A 16,247-nucleotide genomic window follows, 5' to 3' on the forward strand; every position below is an offset into this window, starting at 1 on the left:
AAGAATTTGGGATTTGGTCATAGCATCAGAAGATCTGCCTGTAATAACTGAAATGGCATCTGTGCCCCTGGTTAGAGAGGGAGCAACCATGTGGTTTTGACTTGAAAAATGAATAGACATGCAGGAGTACCAAAGAGAAAGAAATGTATGTGGAATTATAAGACAATGATTATAATAATCTTAAAAATCAGTTTGGGGCAATTCCATGAATAAAAGAATTGGAACAGTGAGATATCAGTGCTTGGAAACTGGTAAAAGAATATTTATTAGCAGCAATGGCAAGTTGTACACCTCGAGTGAAAAAGAGAAGACAATTTGGTGTAAAGTGGATAACAAACAATATCAAACAGGAACTGCAGGTAAGAAAAAGAGGTTATGGAAGAGATATAAGGAGAGAGGTGAAGAGCAGCTGAATGAGGAATATAAGACTCAGGCCACGAGAGTGATTAGTATGGTAAGGATGCAAAACTGGAATATGAAAAGAGATTGGCCCTGAGATCCAAAGAAAATCCTGAGGAATTCTTTTACAGGGTGTTCGGGATAAATTTGACAGTTTCGTAAGGAAAAAGAAAATCTTCTTTGTATCTATTAAATTTAATGAATTGACAAAAAAACATTACAGGCAGAGTTAATTACAATACTATCAACAAGATTTACTCAAAATAACCACCATTAGCATCGATCACAGCTTCAATTCTGCTTCGGAACCTCGAACAAGCTGATGCTACAGTCTCCCTGGGAAGGGCCGCAAAAACTGTTTTAATTTTATCCATTAACTGGGCTTTTGTATTACTGGAAATGCGATTGGTGTCTTTTTCAACTGCGCCCCATACAAAATAATCCATGGGGTTAAGGTCTGGGGAGTTTGGAGGCCAAACATTTGGACTGGTGAAGTCGTAGAAATTTTCAGACAACCATTTTTGACTTTTCCCAGAGGTGTGGCAAGGGGCCGAATTCTGCTGCCATACATACGGCCTACCATTGGCTACCCTTGTTATCGAGGGCTTGACTACAGTTAGCAACTCCACGAACAAAGCCCGAATTCCAATGCCAGGGTTCTTCAACACCTGTTCCTGCAGATTTGCGAGGAATTCTGCTGTACGAACGCAATCAGATCGTCTGCTAGGGATCTTTCTTCTTGCTACATCCTCGTAGTCACCATTGCAAGTCTCTAGTTCATGCCTGATTGTTTTTACTGTATTCAGGGAGCATTGGGCAGCAGTCGTAATATCCTTATTTTGATGGCGGGCACGAATCATCATGATACAAGTTATTCTCTTCCATGATTCAGGTGGGTTCCAGCTATCCATCCTTTCTGACATCTTGTATATGAATGAAGAAGGGTCCAAACTTTTAAATGAAGAGAAGTGTGTGTTAATACATGTAACTTACGGAAAAATATAATTAATTATAAATATGTCAAATTTATCCCGAACACCCTGTATGTGGAGAGTAGAAGGAAACTTTTGTGAAAGAATGACATTCTTAGATAAAAATGGGAACAGAGTGACTGGTGCAAAAGATATAGTTGAGAAGTAAAGTTTTAAACCTAGAGGGATGAGGCAAGTTTGAGGTTTTAGAAGTGCAAGAAGAGGGCATGTTTCAAAATGTCAATAAAGCAATGGGACTGGATGGTATTTTGCCACACTTTTGAGAGAATGGACCAAAGAACTCACAGCTTCATTCACCTGTTTTCACTGAGATTCTGAACATAGTAAAGATGCCCAAGGAATGAAAGGAGGGTAAGATAATGCCATTGCATTAGGGTGGTAGTAGAATGGAAGTATCAAACTAACCAGTTTATATATTAATAGTTGTTAAGATTTGGAGAAATTAGTGAGGGATAATTTACAGCATTGGGCAGATGAGGGTAGCGTTAACTGTGAGAGTCAGCAGCGAATCCTTCTCTGCCAATTTCACATGCCAAACTTATTATATTGGGGAATTCTGCAGTATGATTGAAAGGAACAGGAGCATTCTCTTTAACACATGCAGGCCAAATAGCTTTCCAGCATGCATTCATAGTTTCTGGTCTCAATTCAGATAACGATAACCGAACCTGATCAATACAATCCATAACTGAAAATTTTTTCCCCACATCCATAACTGACAGTGTTTCATCATCATTTAGCTTGTTCAAAACATACTGAAATGTTCGTCTGACATAATATGTTTTAAAAGTCGCAATTATACCCTGATCTAGAGGTTGTAGCAATTATGTGGTATTGGGCGGCAGAAAAAAAAATTGCACATTAGGGTGTTCTATGGCAAGATGACCAGGTGCATTATCAAGAATCAAAAGCACTTTAAATGGGAGACCCTTGTCATTCAAATAGCATCTAACTTCTGGCACAAAATGTTTATGGAACCACTCAGTGAAAATATCAATGGTCAGATTTTTTGTTGACCATCCAATGAGCTGGCAATTTTTGAAAATCTATGCCTTTCATTGGCCGTGGTCTTAATGATCGATTTATGAGCAGTGGTTTTAACATCCGATCTCCTAAAGCGTTCAAACAAAATAGGAGTGTTATGCAATCCTTTGCTGCTTTGAACCCACCAACAGTTTTTTACATTTTTGATAAGTAAGTTATGTTTGGCATTTTTTTTTTTAGAAAAGGCCGGTTTCATCCATATTCCAAACTTGTTCACGAGTGTAACCTCCATCTTTAATTGTTTTAGCAAGTTTTTGTGGAAATGATTTAGCAGCTGTTTCATCAGCAGAAGCCATTTCACCTTTAATTTTTATATTATGAAGAGCGTGTCTTTTAATAAACTTAGCCAGCCAACCATTGCTTGCATGAAATTCATATTTTTTTCTCGATTGAGATGAAGTATCTGGCTGCAGCTTTTTAATCTGTTCATAAAATGAACAGATTAAAAAAGATAATATACAAAATTCTTTTTTGTACATTATCTTCTATCCACATCACTAAAGCTTTTTCAGCCTTTTCTAGAACAACATCTCTTGTTGATAATTTCGCACTCGATTTTGTACCAGAACATACTGCTTTTCTAATAGTCTCTTCATTTTTCTTTATAGATCTGACAGTTGATTCACGGACTCCAAAATGCTTACCCACAGCTGTCGCACCTTCCCCAGTTTGAAGACTATCTAAAATTTGAATTTTTATATCCAAGGAAACGGCTTTCCATTTTTTTTTTTTTTGGTTATCGGCAACATCATGTGAGGGCTGGATTAAAATCTTTGGTTAATGAAATGAAAGTTTGAAAATGACATATAGCTTACCATTTATTATTTCTTAATTTTATAATGCGATTTTTATTTTGATTTCACTTAAAAAATGCAAATACAAAAATTGCGGTAACTGTGTTGTCTACTCAAAAACCAAATTCAAACTACTAAGAACTGCTTTTTTATGCACAGTCAGTTATGTATTGTAATTCAGGGAATTCCCAATAAATGAAATTTGTAAGAATTTAGAATTTTCTTAATTGAAACGAGAATGCAATTCTACAAAATTCTCAGAATTTTCTTGAATTACGGATTTTTTCCTAACTTAGACTTTAGGTTGGTCGTGGAAAAGTGAATAAAAATCGCATAAAAAAAATTATTTTTGATATCCCAATTCGCGTAACTTCAAATTCACAGAAAAAGAGGTTTAGGTGTATATATAATTCATGATTAAATTAGCATTGAAATAGGAACCTCTCAAACAGATACTATTCTAATGATGACACGACCATTGTTCTACCTCTTCCAACATCGTAAAAAAAGTTGTTTTAAGATTTTATCAACTGAAATTCAAGTACCTCATTAACTTCGACTGCACAGAATGGTAGAAAGTAATTAAAGCATTAATTTTGAAAGATGTTTATTCAATCATATTAGGAGAATAGGGTCAGTAATTTGATATTATGCATTACAGTTTTGTCCCGCAGACAATGTGATAAAACATCTGTATTCAATAAGATCAAATGCCATTTTTGATCAAACACAGGTTTTTTTGGAAAACAACTTTTATATATATATATAAATTTCTAACTGTATATATTTTAAAATAAGTCTAAATTGAAGAATTCATATATTATGCAGAATTTGAACCCTCTACTTTTCCAAAAAAAAAAAAAAAACATGCGACTTTTACCAACTAAGCTATGAGATGAATTTTTGTCCAGTGTGAGATTACCAACTCACTCACTTGAAAAACAATGCGCCAGCCACCTACAAATGCCCATAGAGGATGCATCACCTAGATAGGATTTTAGAGTAACCCACGTTACTCTAAAATATTGAAACACGTTACTCTAATTTTAATGCTTTCAATATTTTAATGATTTCAAAATATTGAAAGCATTAAAATTAGATTTAATCCTTTCCCAGTGCTGAAAATATTCCATTAAACCTCCAATACGAAAAAAAAAAAAATGAACTTGTTTGCTCTACAGACCAAACAAGTTCATTGTTTGGTCTGTAGAGCAACATTTCCTAACTAGATAAAAGTAAATAAATAAAAATAATAACCAAACATGGTTTTTAAAAAAATCCTTAGTCTACTTACAGTACTGATGCACTATAGGTTTATGACCTTTCATGTGTGGGAGATACATAAAATTAACTTCCTATCAACAATTTCCTTACAAATTAGTCTAAACCTTAGAAACTATAACTCATTTTAGGAATGTTAGTCAAGTGAGTAATATTTATTATCCAACTAGTTTCACTGATTCAGCCTGCTATATGATAATCACATTAACTCTAAACCGTCTCTACGAGATAACCAAGTTATAGTGAACCAATCTAAACACATTTTAACAAAAACTGAGATCTCAATTCTCAAAAAAGATTCAATTTCGCATTAAAACCTACTGCTATTCCTAAAATAGATTTCATCTGCAACTTAGAAAAAGCCATCTCATTGCTACCACACCCAATAGCTAATGACCTACGATTAAAAAGCAGCATAATCCTCTCTGCTCCGTCAAGATCTCCTAAACACAAACTCTAACCAAATGGAAAGAAGAACACTACTCAAATTAAAGAATAATAAAGACATGCATTTTGAAAATTATGGAGACAACTACCGTGTTTGAATAAAAACTTTAGTTTAATATAACTAAAATCTACATTCGACGTTTATGTCAAGGTCATCTTCTGGAGCATACAACTATACACAGAAAACAAGCTACACTACAATCAAACTGGTTTGCTAAAGACACTGACCAACCGCTATAACAATTGTTGGCCTGACCTCTGGTGGGGAAAAAAAAATTATACATCAACACTAGAGTCCTATTATTAGTGTTATCTGTTGGTTGTAGAAATACATTGGGCACAACAACAAGTATCTATCTATATACATATATTAACATCATGTATAATTCCAGCCAGTTGGTATGGAATGGTTTCTAATACTCGCTGAAGATTGGCTAGAGTCCTGACTTATACTGGATCTTATACATCAGGTAGGCTGAATGTGTGCCACCCAGATCCTCGGAATTTTCATGCCATCTTTGTTGTTGATATTTAGGTGGTTTATCAAGATTTCGCAGGCTTCCTTAAATTTCCTTTCGTACTAGGTTTTCGTGCGGTGTAAAGAGTGGGTGCTTTTCGAGTTGATTTGGTGTAAGGTGTTGAGTGCGTGGTCTGAGAGGCCTGCTTCACCATAATGGTTACATGTAATTAAATTAAATATAACCATATTTAATTTAATTAAAAACCTGGTACGAAAGGAAATTTAAGGAAGCCTGTGAAATCCTGATAAACCACCCAAATATCAACAACAAAGATGGCATGAAAATTCCAAGGATCTGGATGGCACACATTCAGCCTACCTAATATATAAAGATGGTAAACTATTTAATATCATAGGTAGTCTAAGGATTAGGTTGCTACTATAGTAGGATGATGTCTCACACCATGCAATGAAAAGCATTATATTTTTTTATATAATTACAATTATATAAAAATATCATTATAAAGACACGTGCATGCAAGTGTCTTTATCTTAAGTTCCCATGAAGATGGCAACATGACGTTGCCGAAATATCGGAAAGTATATATTAAAGTTGATTTAATTTATATTTCTAGTGTACACTGTCAATTCCTTAATTAATTAATTAATATGGTATTCTAAAAACACTAACTCACAGAGCCAGAGTTATCCAGTCCAATGATAATGCTCTAATCACTGAATTCACTTACCTGCACCACACTTTTTTTTAACCAATGACTATAATCCTCAAAAAATATAAAAAAATACTAAATGGTTTCCTGAAATTCGCTTCATCACCTAATATGCGAGACAAAACATAACTAAACTGTCAACATCCCATATGTTCATGGCAATGGAAAAGATATCCAGAGCATTTAATAAATGTCAGCTCCTCACCATATTTCAAATTATCAACATCTTCACCTAAGGAACTCTCTCCTTTATCATATCCAGGAAAATATAAGTGCCCTATACTTGTGACCTGGCTTACTATGGATAGACAGGAAGAACTGTTAAAATCCTATATAGGGAAAACAAAAAATACATTCAGGACTAGCAGATCATGTCTCTACACACAGGTGTTCAAACAGAAAAAACACAAAAGTGTCACACAGAAATCATTATAAGTCAGAATATTTTTGGAATCAGCAATGACTTTAAAACATTTTCCAAATCCCAACAAGTATGGATATATCAATTTATCAAAAATCTATTAGAGGGAGACAGTCATTTTAAGATCAAATTAACACTTGTTAACTCTCTCTTTCCCCTTATCCAACAATATATGGCGCCAATTAGGATATTAGTTCCTTGTATTGTCCGGTACAATTTTCAAACTGGTCCCACTATTAACTAATTTTTGCTGTTTGTCTACTATGACAAACTATTTTTTTTGGTGCTCTGAAGATGTTGGGTATAACACCAGCAAAATATCAGCAAATTACCGTATTTGCCGGCATATAAGACACACCGGTCTATAAGATGTATCCCCTTTTTTGTATTATCCATATGCTTAAGAAAAGAGCTATACAGTACACCACAGACCAGGATGATTACAAAAAGAATTAAATACAATATCCAGAGAGCTATCCTTAAATGGTTATCCTAAAAGACTCTGCAACAAGATTCTCTTTTCGGATATACCACAAAGACAACGTGATGACACCCAATACATCAGTACTATAACTATTCCATTTGTCAGCAGCATTTCCAAAAAATTGGCTATCCTTCTAAAACCACACAATATTAGAGTAGCATTCAAGCCGGTCAAATACTATTCAGAAATTTTTAAGATCACTGAAAGACCCTCATCCTTTCTACAAGTACTCTGGAGTATATAATATACCTTGCTCCTGTGGTGTTAGTTACATTGGTCAGACCTCTAGAAGCTTCGAAACGAAACAGAAGGAGCACATAGGCTATGTTAGAAACAACAGACAAGATATTTCAGGCCTTTCTTCCCACTTTGCCTCTACCACCCATATTATTGAGTGGGATAAGAGTCATATGCCCTATATAGAAGAGAACTACCATTCCAGAACCTTCAAGGAGGCTGCTATGGTCGCCCGTTCAACAGGAAACCTAAATAAGAATCAAGGTCTAATCCTACCGGAAATTTGGAAAACTTTAATTAGATCACTAAACATCAAAGAAATGAACTTTCATGCCAATTACATTATGTCTCGTAACAAATAAATCATGAAAAATCACATTCATAAAAAGTGTTATAGTTTATTAAATAGTAATTATTTTCTTATTATTCTTGTATTGTGAATAAAAACTGTTAATCATGCAGTTTCCTGTCAAATGCCTCTGCAAAGTCAGCAGAATCATGGTGTAGCCATTTTTCTTATTCAGCTCAGCTGTCACTTTGTCAAATTGAGTAAACAACTAACATAAGACCTCCTTTCCTTGACAAAACTATGCTGTCCTCGATACAGTATCATATATTGTTATTGTTCCTCTCTATCGAGCCTTGATAAGACCCCATCTAGACTACTGTACTCAGATTTGGTCACCTAGGTTTCTTCTTGATGGGGAGGAGGTGGAGAGGATCCAGAGGCGAGTGACCAAGATGATAGCAGGTCTGTGGAATGAACCGTATGAGAACAGGTTGAGGATTTGTGGGTTGCAAAAATTGGTTGATAGGTGGAGGAGGGGAGATATGATTGAGACATTCAAATTACTGAAGGGTTTCTATAAAATTAATTAAGAAGATATTTTTGAGAACAGGGCTGGTTGTGGGAGGACTAGGGGACATCCATGGAAACTGGGCAAAAGTGTGGTTAGTAAAGGTGTTAGAGCTGGGTTCTTTACTTTTAGAGTAGTGAATGAGTGGAATGCGCTCCCTGAGTCTGTAGTGGATGCTGTGACAGTGAATGAGTTTAAGGCGAGGTATGATAGATACTGTATGAATGTCAAATAGTTGTGATGAATATGATTTGGGGCCTCCCTCGATGAGTCTAATGACTCCCTGGAGTTGCCCGTAATAATAGTAATAATAGTAATATATCTATCTGACAATGCATGAATTCTGCCCTTAACTTTTCACTTGAACTACCACTTTCAAAATATTAACTGGTCTATAATTTGAAACCTCAGTCTTGGAGCATACCCATCTTCACCTAAGGAACTCTTGCGATTTCTTTCTTGCTTCCTTGTGGTGTGTGAGAGCATTACAGTTACGTAGAGGTCAGTGGATTCAAAGAGTTCTTTGAATTATTATACAAAGTATGTATACAGGAACCATCATGCCCTCTTTCTACCAGTGCTGGAACTTAAATTTAGTCTGGTTTATAAGATGTAAGAAGACAAAAATATATCCTGATTTTTGGCAGTTTTATTAGAGGCTCTATCACAACTAATAATCATATCTGGTCTAAAGAAAATACTTACTTTCCAAGATTCAAACTGACTCTGCAATTTCAATTCATCACACAATCTTGAAAACTCTTAATCACTTTAATTATAAACAAGTTTAAAACTAAACATTATTGGCATATTCACATCAAGATGACTTACTTCAGAAATACAGAACATAACATTCATCCCCTTTCCTCTTTGTGAACAATCTATTTATCTAGAAATGGTACCTAACAGACATTTAGGCAACAAACAAAGTCAAGTATTACTCTCAGGTGTGCCGTCTACTCTTTATAGCTTGTTTGGTTTCAGCTCATTTTCAGTCATATAACATTGAAAATAGATAATTATAATATATCTGTAACCTACATATACATCGCACACACTAACGTATTAGCCTCTAAGACTTTTGCAGTTTGGTTGAAATTCTTGACAGTTTCAGTATAAGGACCAAATAATTAATTCTGAACATATACATTTTTGTACACTTCTTGGAGCATGTTTGTTAAATATAAGCTAAATGACAAAGATACATTTACTTATCAAATCTAGCAGGAATGGAATCAATAGTTGAAAATGGATTAACGATGGATTTGTGATAGCACATGCACTTAGCAAGAATTATTTCTTGACCTCCATGAAGTCAAAAAACTCATTGTGGAGACAAACACTAGTCAACAGAAAGTCTATCATACCATTCCTTAAACTCATCCACTGTTTACACTTTCACCACTCTGTCAGGTAAATTCATTCCATGCTCCTACTAATCGCCATGCAAAAAACTTCTTACCTCTTTTACTTATCACTTCCTTTTTCAACTTTCAGGGATGGCCCTTTTGCCCTTCTCATTCTACTATATGAAAAATCTCCCCAGTGTTAATCTGATAACCTTCAACAGCTCAGATTTTCAATCATATCCCCCTCCCACTTGTCTTCTTATCCACCTAACTTTATAGTCTACATGCTCTGCCTTCATAATTGACATTGCAGTCCTGATATCATTTTTGTTATCTGTCTCTGTACTCTCTCCAAGGTTATTTCAAATCCTGGCAACCAGATCTGAGCACAGAAATCCAGATGTGGTCTGATCAAAACTTTATACAATGGGATTATCACCCTTTTATTTCTTATGGCCAATGTCCTCCCCAATCTTGTTTTAAAGAAAAATGTATCATATCAAATTTCTGCATGCAGAAGATTTTTGATGAACAATGACCAGGGTTCATGTAGGATGATGCCTTGCCTCTTAGTGCACTGAGTTGGTGTGAATAGCATTTCTGAAGCTTACTTGGATTTTTTTGACAAAGCAGTTATGGTATATGTTACAGCACCTATTTTCTGCCATAGTACAGGATGATCTTTGTAGGTTATTCCAGATTTGTGTTCTCTTCTTTTCCACATTTTTAACATGTTCTGACATGCTAGAATTAAGTTTTTTTGGTCTTTTTTTAAATCTCAGAATTAGCTGTGGTCCTTACACCAGAACTCTCAAGAACACTAACTCACTGTTCTACTTAGAATTTAATCATTAATTAATCCTGAATTATTAATATTATTAATTTGTTTTTATGAGTTTGTTTTCAAATTTCTTTCCAATTTTAATCTATTCACCCACCTCTCATAGTTAAATGTATTATTCATTTTCTCTTCAAAAATCTTCATATCTCCTGCATTTAGTGTATCTAGCTGTGTTCTAGACATATGTAGCAGAGGTGAGTAGAAACGACTTCTGCCCACAGCATATGCTACTTGGTAAATGAGTCCAAGAATCTCCCACATAAAATGCATAACTGGATATATCTTAAGGTATAATTTACAAGCAATCTTCCAGTTTGTCTGTGAAAATAAAATCATAATGAATAGAAGTCTAAATTAATTCTACACATTTAATAATAGTAAATATCATAATTTGCAAATAATACAGCTCAAAGATAATGTTAAGTAAAAGTAATAACTGCTAATTTGTAAAAACATAACTCGTTATTATAATCTGTTTAGCATTCTCATTATCAGAGCAGGGATAGCTCAGTCAGTTTCAATGATGCCCTTTGGTTGGAAATACCTGGGTTCAAATCCCATCTAGGACATGAACCTTTATCAGAGCTTTTCAAATGAAGGTGAATAAGGCAGTCAAATACGAAGGCGACTTAAAAGCTTGAGTTTTTCTTCTTGCAAAATAGGCAAACAAGCCAGAAGAACATAAGCAGATAGATTACTTGGTACATGACATACTATTTCATCTAACATGCAATGATAATTGTAATTCCCATTGCATGTTAGATGATCTTCATTACAGGAGATCCATTCTAACTACTGTATTACTCTCATCTATTACATCTAACATCATACAATTCATCTAACAACTGAAGATGTCACATCTGAGGAAAAAGGATCACAGCACAAGAAAATAAAATATCCTTAAATATATTCAAACAACATTCTTTCATAAGAAGTTCAAATACAGTGCACAAGATATGGCATTTTAAGAGGCACGTATCATTTAGCTGCTATTTCCATACATTTTTTAAAGTTTTTCATGTGGTTAATAAATTCTTCATTTTGAAGAATTCTTCATTCTTCATTCAGAAATAATATACTGACAGTACTCTTGGCTGTTGGACTGATTGCCTGTGGATGATAGTTTCCAATATGAGAGGCAGCTTGATGAAACTTGATATTTAGATTGGGGTAGTTTGTTAGGACTGAAGCAGATTCCAGGAAAAATCTTTTGTACTTAAACTCTTTGGTAGGATAAAGTGTCTTTTTCTGGTAGATCCTGTAGTGAGTATCCAAAGCATAGACTAGAAAATTTTTTATATAATCTAGAAAAACTTTATTCTAGAGACTAAACATGGAACTTTTTCAAATCATTCCACTTCAGGCCTCAAAAAAAGCAGTGTCATAATCTCACACCAGGTGATGAATTAATTTCCTACCTAAAGACATTCACAAGCCATTCCCAAGTGATATATGTCTTTCATCACCCAGTGAAACACCACTACCCTACTTTTTCATAGATGTGAAGTTGCTTCTGCCATGTTTCAACCCCAAAGTAGGGCCTCTGGTTTCTGTCCCCCATTTCTTTTCATATGTGGGTGATGTCCGTTTCAGAAATTTCTAAGTCTCAATCAATATCACCTCTCTTTCTCCTGTTTGCTAGCATCTGCAGACTACAAATTCTTACTCTGTCTTCATAATCAATATTCTACAATCCTCTACTGTATCAATCAATTTTCAATTAGGAAGCCAGTTTCTGCATCTAAAAGTAGAGCAATAAAACAGTTTTCTGCAGGGTGGCTTCCAGATAGTGCATAGGATGTGTTAACAGATGTGTTATCAAACCCAATGGTAACACATCTGTTAGAGGGTTCCCAATCAGCTGGTGAATAATTCTGCTGCCACTTATGCTGCCAAGCCATGATTGGAAGAAAACTGGATCAATGGTATACAGGGGCACTGTCCGAGGTGACACTTGGACTAGAGTCTGAGCACTCCCTGTGTGTGAGTTATGTACACAAGTCCCTCACCCTGGCTGCATGCCCCCTTCTCTTTGTTTTCTGAATCAACCACATGAAAGCCATCATAAAAATACTAGTTTTAACTACAGACATAAAAAATCTTCCATGAAAATAACAAAAAAAAATAAAAAACACATGAAAAATAAACAAAAAAAACTGGAACAAATAATAAAAATATGCCTCAACCCACCCAAAATAATACCAAAACTTTTTCCAATAATAAACACTTCCATATTCATTTCACAATATTCAAGGCATTAATACAAACGTTAGTGACTTACATCACTACTTACCCTACTACTTATCAAAACCTGATCTCTTTTTCCTAACATAACCTCAGCTGGTATCCTCCATGACTATAGTCCATCTCAAACTATTCCAGCTATATCCTACATGTTGCATTTTGCAAAAAGAGCAAAGCATGTGCTTATATGAAATCTGATATCCTCTGACAAAGCCTATCCAACTTAGAACTCACATTTTTCAATTCACTTGAGCTCAAGATTTCCTTACTTCACTTTACAGCCTTCATTCTGACAAATCCTACTGTCCTTTTTGACTACACACACACACACACACACACACACACAGAGCTATTCATTTACTGTAATTATTATTTCACCTCATTTATTCAATCTTTTCCCTCTACTACTTCTGTCTTATAGGCTGACTTTCCAGAACAATGCATTATACACTCACTTGCAGCCTTGCACATTACCCTTATTTAGAAGTATAATACACAGCTGCAAATCTTAAATTTCTGAATATCATATTTATTATTTCGAAAAGTCCTAGTCAAATCAATTAGTTTTAGTTCATTTCAAAGAAGTGATTGACTAAGGTGCTTTCTGGTCTTTGGAATGTTGAGTGTGAAGAAAAGTTGAGAATGAGAAAAGTTGATTAATGTTAAACAGGTTTTTCATAGAATAGCGGGAGAACAAGAGGTCATTACTTGTGTAAGGAGGTATAAGCAATAGAGTGAGAAGCAGGTGTTTTGCATGAACAGTGGCGACTGATTGGAATGTATTGTCAGAGAGCGTAGTGTCATCAGAGAATGTGAACATATTTAAGGCAGAATATGATGAGCTGCATGTATGACAGAGGGAATTTTCACGATGAGTCTGGCTGCATGGAGGTCTGAGAATAATAATAATTTTATTTGTGCTAGTCTCCATTTTTAATAATAATAAAAAAACAGCAATAAAAGTACTAATGTAAATAAAACAAATAAGATTGAGGAGTAATAAAAAAAACATAACACAGTAAAGATGTACTGTTTGATTAATGGGATTATTCATGGACAAATTGCATAATTTATACAAATTAAAGGTTTAAACATATGATTAAAATAAAAGATAATTTAATGATAAAAAGGGAGTAAGAGGATAAAGCAAGAGAGGAAAACATTAATAGAAACTGTACATGCTAGAGATTTCCAAATCTTGAATCCCTCTTTTAGGACTTCTCTGATTTAAGATTTCCTTGCCTCATTCTATAATATCCATTTCCTGTCTCTACCACTTCTCTAATTTAGCAAATCACTATCTGATTTTTCATCTACAAAGCTTTATTTTTCTGCAGTCTAACTACTCAAACAATGAAATCATCTTAGTTACTTTAATGTTCAAAACTCCAAGTGGCTTACATTTTTCTAGTTTCAATGATGAAGCTGGAAAAGATGCTGAGATATTTGCTGTTAAGCAATAATTTGCAAATCATCCATCTGTTGTCTGGTATCCAGCCAGATACTAGATAACCCTCCCCACTCACTTATTACTCAATATTTTTTTTAACCAGTTCTCCTTCCAAATATACTGTACAGGTCACCTCTTCTCTCAGCAACTCAGACCATTATCTTGTATTTCATCTTCTACAGAATGTTCTTCCTTCAGCTGCTCTCAATGTTGTGCCCTTTGGCATTATAACATCAAATACAGTAATTTCTTTCCATGGTCACACTATTGTTTCTGCTCTTCAGATCTAAAGAATAAATTATCTTTATTGGAACAAAGGCTTTTATCTTCACTCTAATCAAAATTCCTGTTTAACATCTAAGCCATGGTTTTCCAATAAGTATGTGAAGCCAATCCCAAGGGGAGGAATCAATATATAACATGTGACTTGAGGTAAAATCTCTAGCTTCATTCTGAGCCTGTGCTGAATACTATAAAAATGAGAAAAGAACTATTAACAAATCCAAATCAGACTTCTAAGAACGAAGAAGAAGAAGAATCAATACTAGCGATGACAGTATCGATGGTAGGATGAAAAATTTCAGAATTAACATCAAAAGTGCAGTGATGGAGGAGAATGAAATGGACATAAAGAAATAGTGGGCTTGAATGTTATTCTTTACAGGACAAATAATTAAAGGACAGCATTTAAATAATGTCATATTAATATGACAATGCTGGCCTGGTTGGCTGAGTGGTTAGCATATTTGCTCTCTAGCCAAGAGACTGTGGGTTTGAATCCCGCCTAGGCATGCTGTTTGTGATTGTCTTCCACTTTCATATATTCACTCATACAAGTGAATAAATACTCTCCCAAGATGGAGTGGGTCACCATGGGAGAAGTAAACCCAACCCTCCCACAATGGGAGAGGCCTTTATCCCAGCAGTGAGGAAAAGGTACAGGCTGGAAAAAAAAAGAAAAAAAAAAGACAGTATTGTATTTAATTAAAATAAAAGTAAACCTTGTATTTATTTATTTATTTTTTTAATATGATTGTCAGTATGGCACCAATGCATGGTAGAATAATGGCAGCAAAGATCACGTTGTAGGGCGATTTAAATTTGCAGGATTTTGTGCAGTGCAGTGTGTATGAGATGTATTCATTGCAAAAATTAAAGGATCGTGGAAAGAAATTGAAATAGGAGAGGTGGTGTGTATTAAAATATTTCAAAAGTGAGTGTCAATTAGGTGACGAGAATGGAACAAATGCTAGCAGAATGGACAGTATCAATGGTAGAATGAAAAATGTCAGGATTAATATTGAATGTGCAATGGTGAGAACAAAATGGATATAAAGAAAGTCGCTTGAATGTTATCCTTCACAGGACTGACAAAAGAAAGAAGCAGGTGGTCCAAAGTAATAATAGAGACCAAGCGAAGAAATGAGAAAAATAAGGAGAAAATTATGTATCATGTACTGACTCAATGATCAGGGAGTATTAATGAAAGGGTAACAAAATTCATGAAATTAGACATGCCATCCGGATGCAAAAAAAGGTAAGGTGAAAGAACTAATTTTCTTGTTGGCACAAATGATCTGAGAGGCAAGAAGGTATAGATTGTAAGTCTCCTGCCATTCTATGATAGAGACAAAACGAGAAGTAGGGCATTGGTAGCAAACAAATAAATATGTAGGTTGTGCAGAAGGAATGATGTAGGATTTGTGGATTTGTGGTCTGTGTTTGATGGAAAGAAGGATTTGTATAATGCTGATGGGCTGCAACTAAATGGTTTTTATGTTAGATGGTTAGAAAGAGAGCTTTGTTCATTGAGTATACTGGAATGCAAATTCAGGAAAGCTTAAGCAATTAAGGTGAAGCAGGTGAGTTTGTGTGAAGGCACTCATGAGGTGAATGAGTGTGAGAATGAGCAAGTGCAGAATCTAGTTTCGCAAGCAAAAAATATTGAATAGGGTTGTCAATTCAAGAAGTAAAGTGGGTGGGAGGGGGCTAATGGGATACCGCAGTTGGAACAAGAGGGAGGAGTTTTTGGCATTGGTTAGTGCACAACCTCGCCGAAAGTTATAAGCATTAGTGAGACTTGGCTAACAGCAGATGACATAGTTACAAGGATAGAATGTGAAGGGTTTAGTATTTTCAGGGAAGACAGAAACGATAGGATTGGGGAGGATATTGATGATGATAGCAGAGGAATTACAGCCAAAAAGAATAGGAGA

At 34.9% G+C, this 16,247-nt stretch overlaps 1 protein-coding gene across 2 annotated transcripts in view; it reads right to left on the reverse strand.

Annotated features, from left to right (window-relative positions):
* Pex12 (peroxisomal biogenesis factor 12) overlaps positions 1–16,247 on the reverse strand; it is a 103,200-nt gene that overhangs the window by 37,916 nt on the left and 49,037 nt on the right. For both annotated transcript variants that reach the window (XM_090410471.1, XM_090410469.1), the window contains exon 4: positions 10,435–10,655. In XM_090410471.1, the coding sequence (XP_090266597.1) occupies positions 10,435–10,655 (221 nt within the window). The remainder of the gene's footprint in view (positions 1–10,434; positions 10,656–16,247) is intronic.

The sequence above is a fragment of the Typopeltis vanoorti genome, chromosome 20 (assembly GCF_054136105.1).
Source record: "Typopeltis vanoorti isolate ZY-2024b chromosome 20, IOZ_Tvanoo_1.0, whole genome shotgun sequence".
NCBI classification, from domain to species: domain Eukaryota; kingdom Metazoa; phylum Arthropoda; class Arachnida; order Uropygi; family Thelyphonidae; genus Typopeltis; species Typopeltis vanoorti.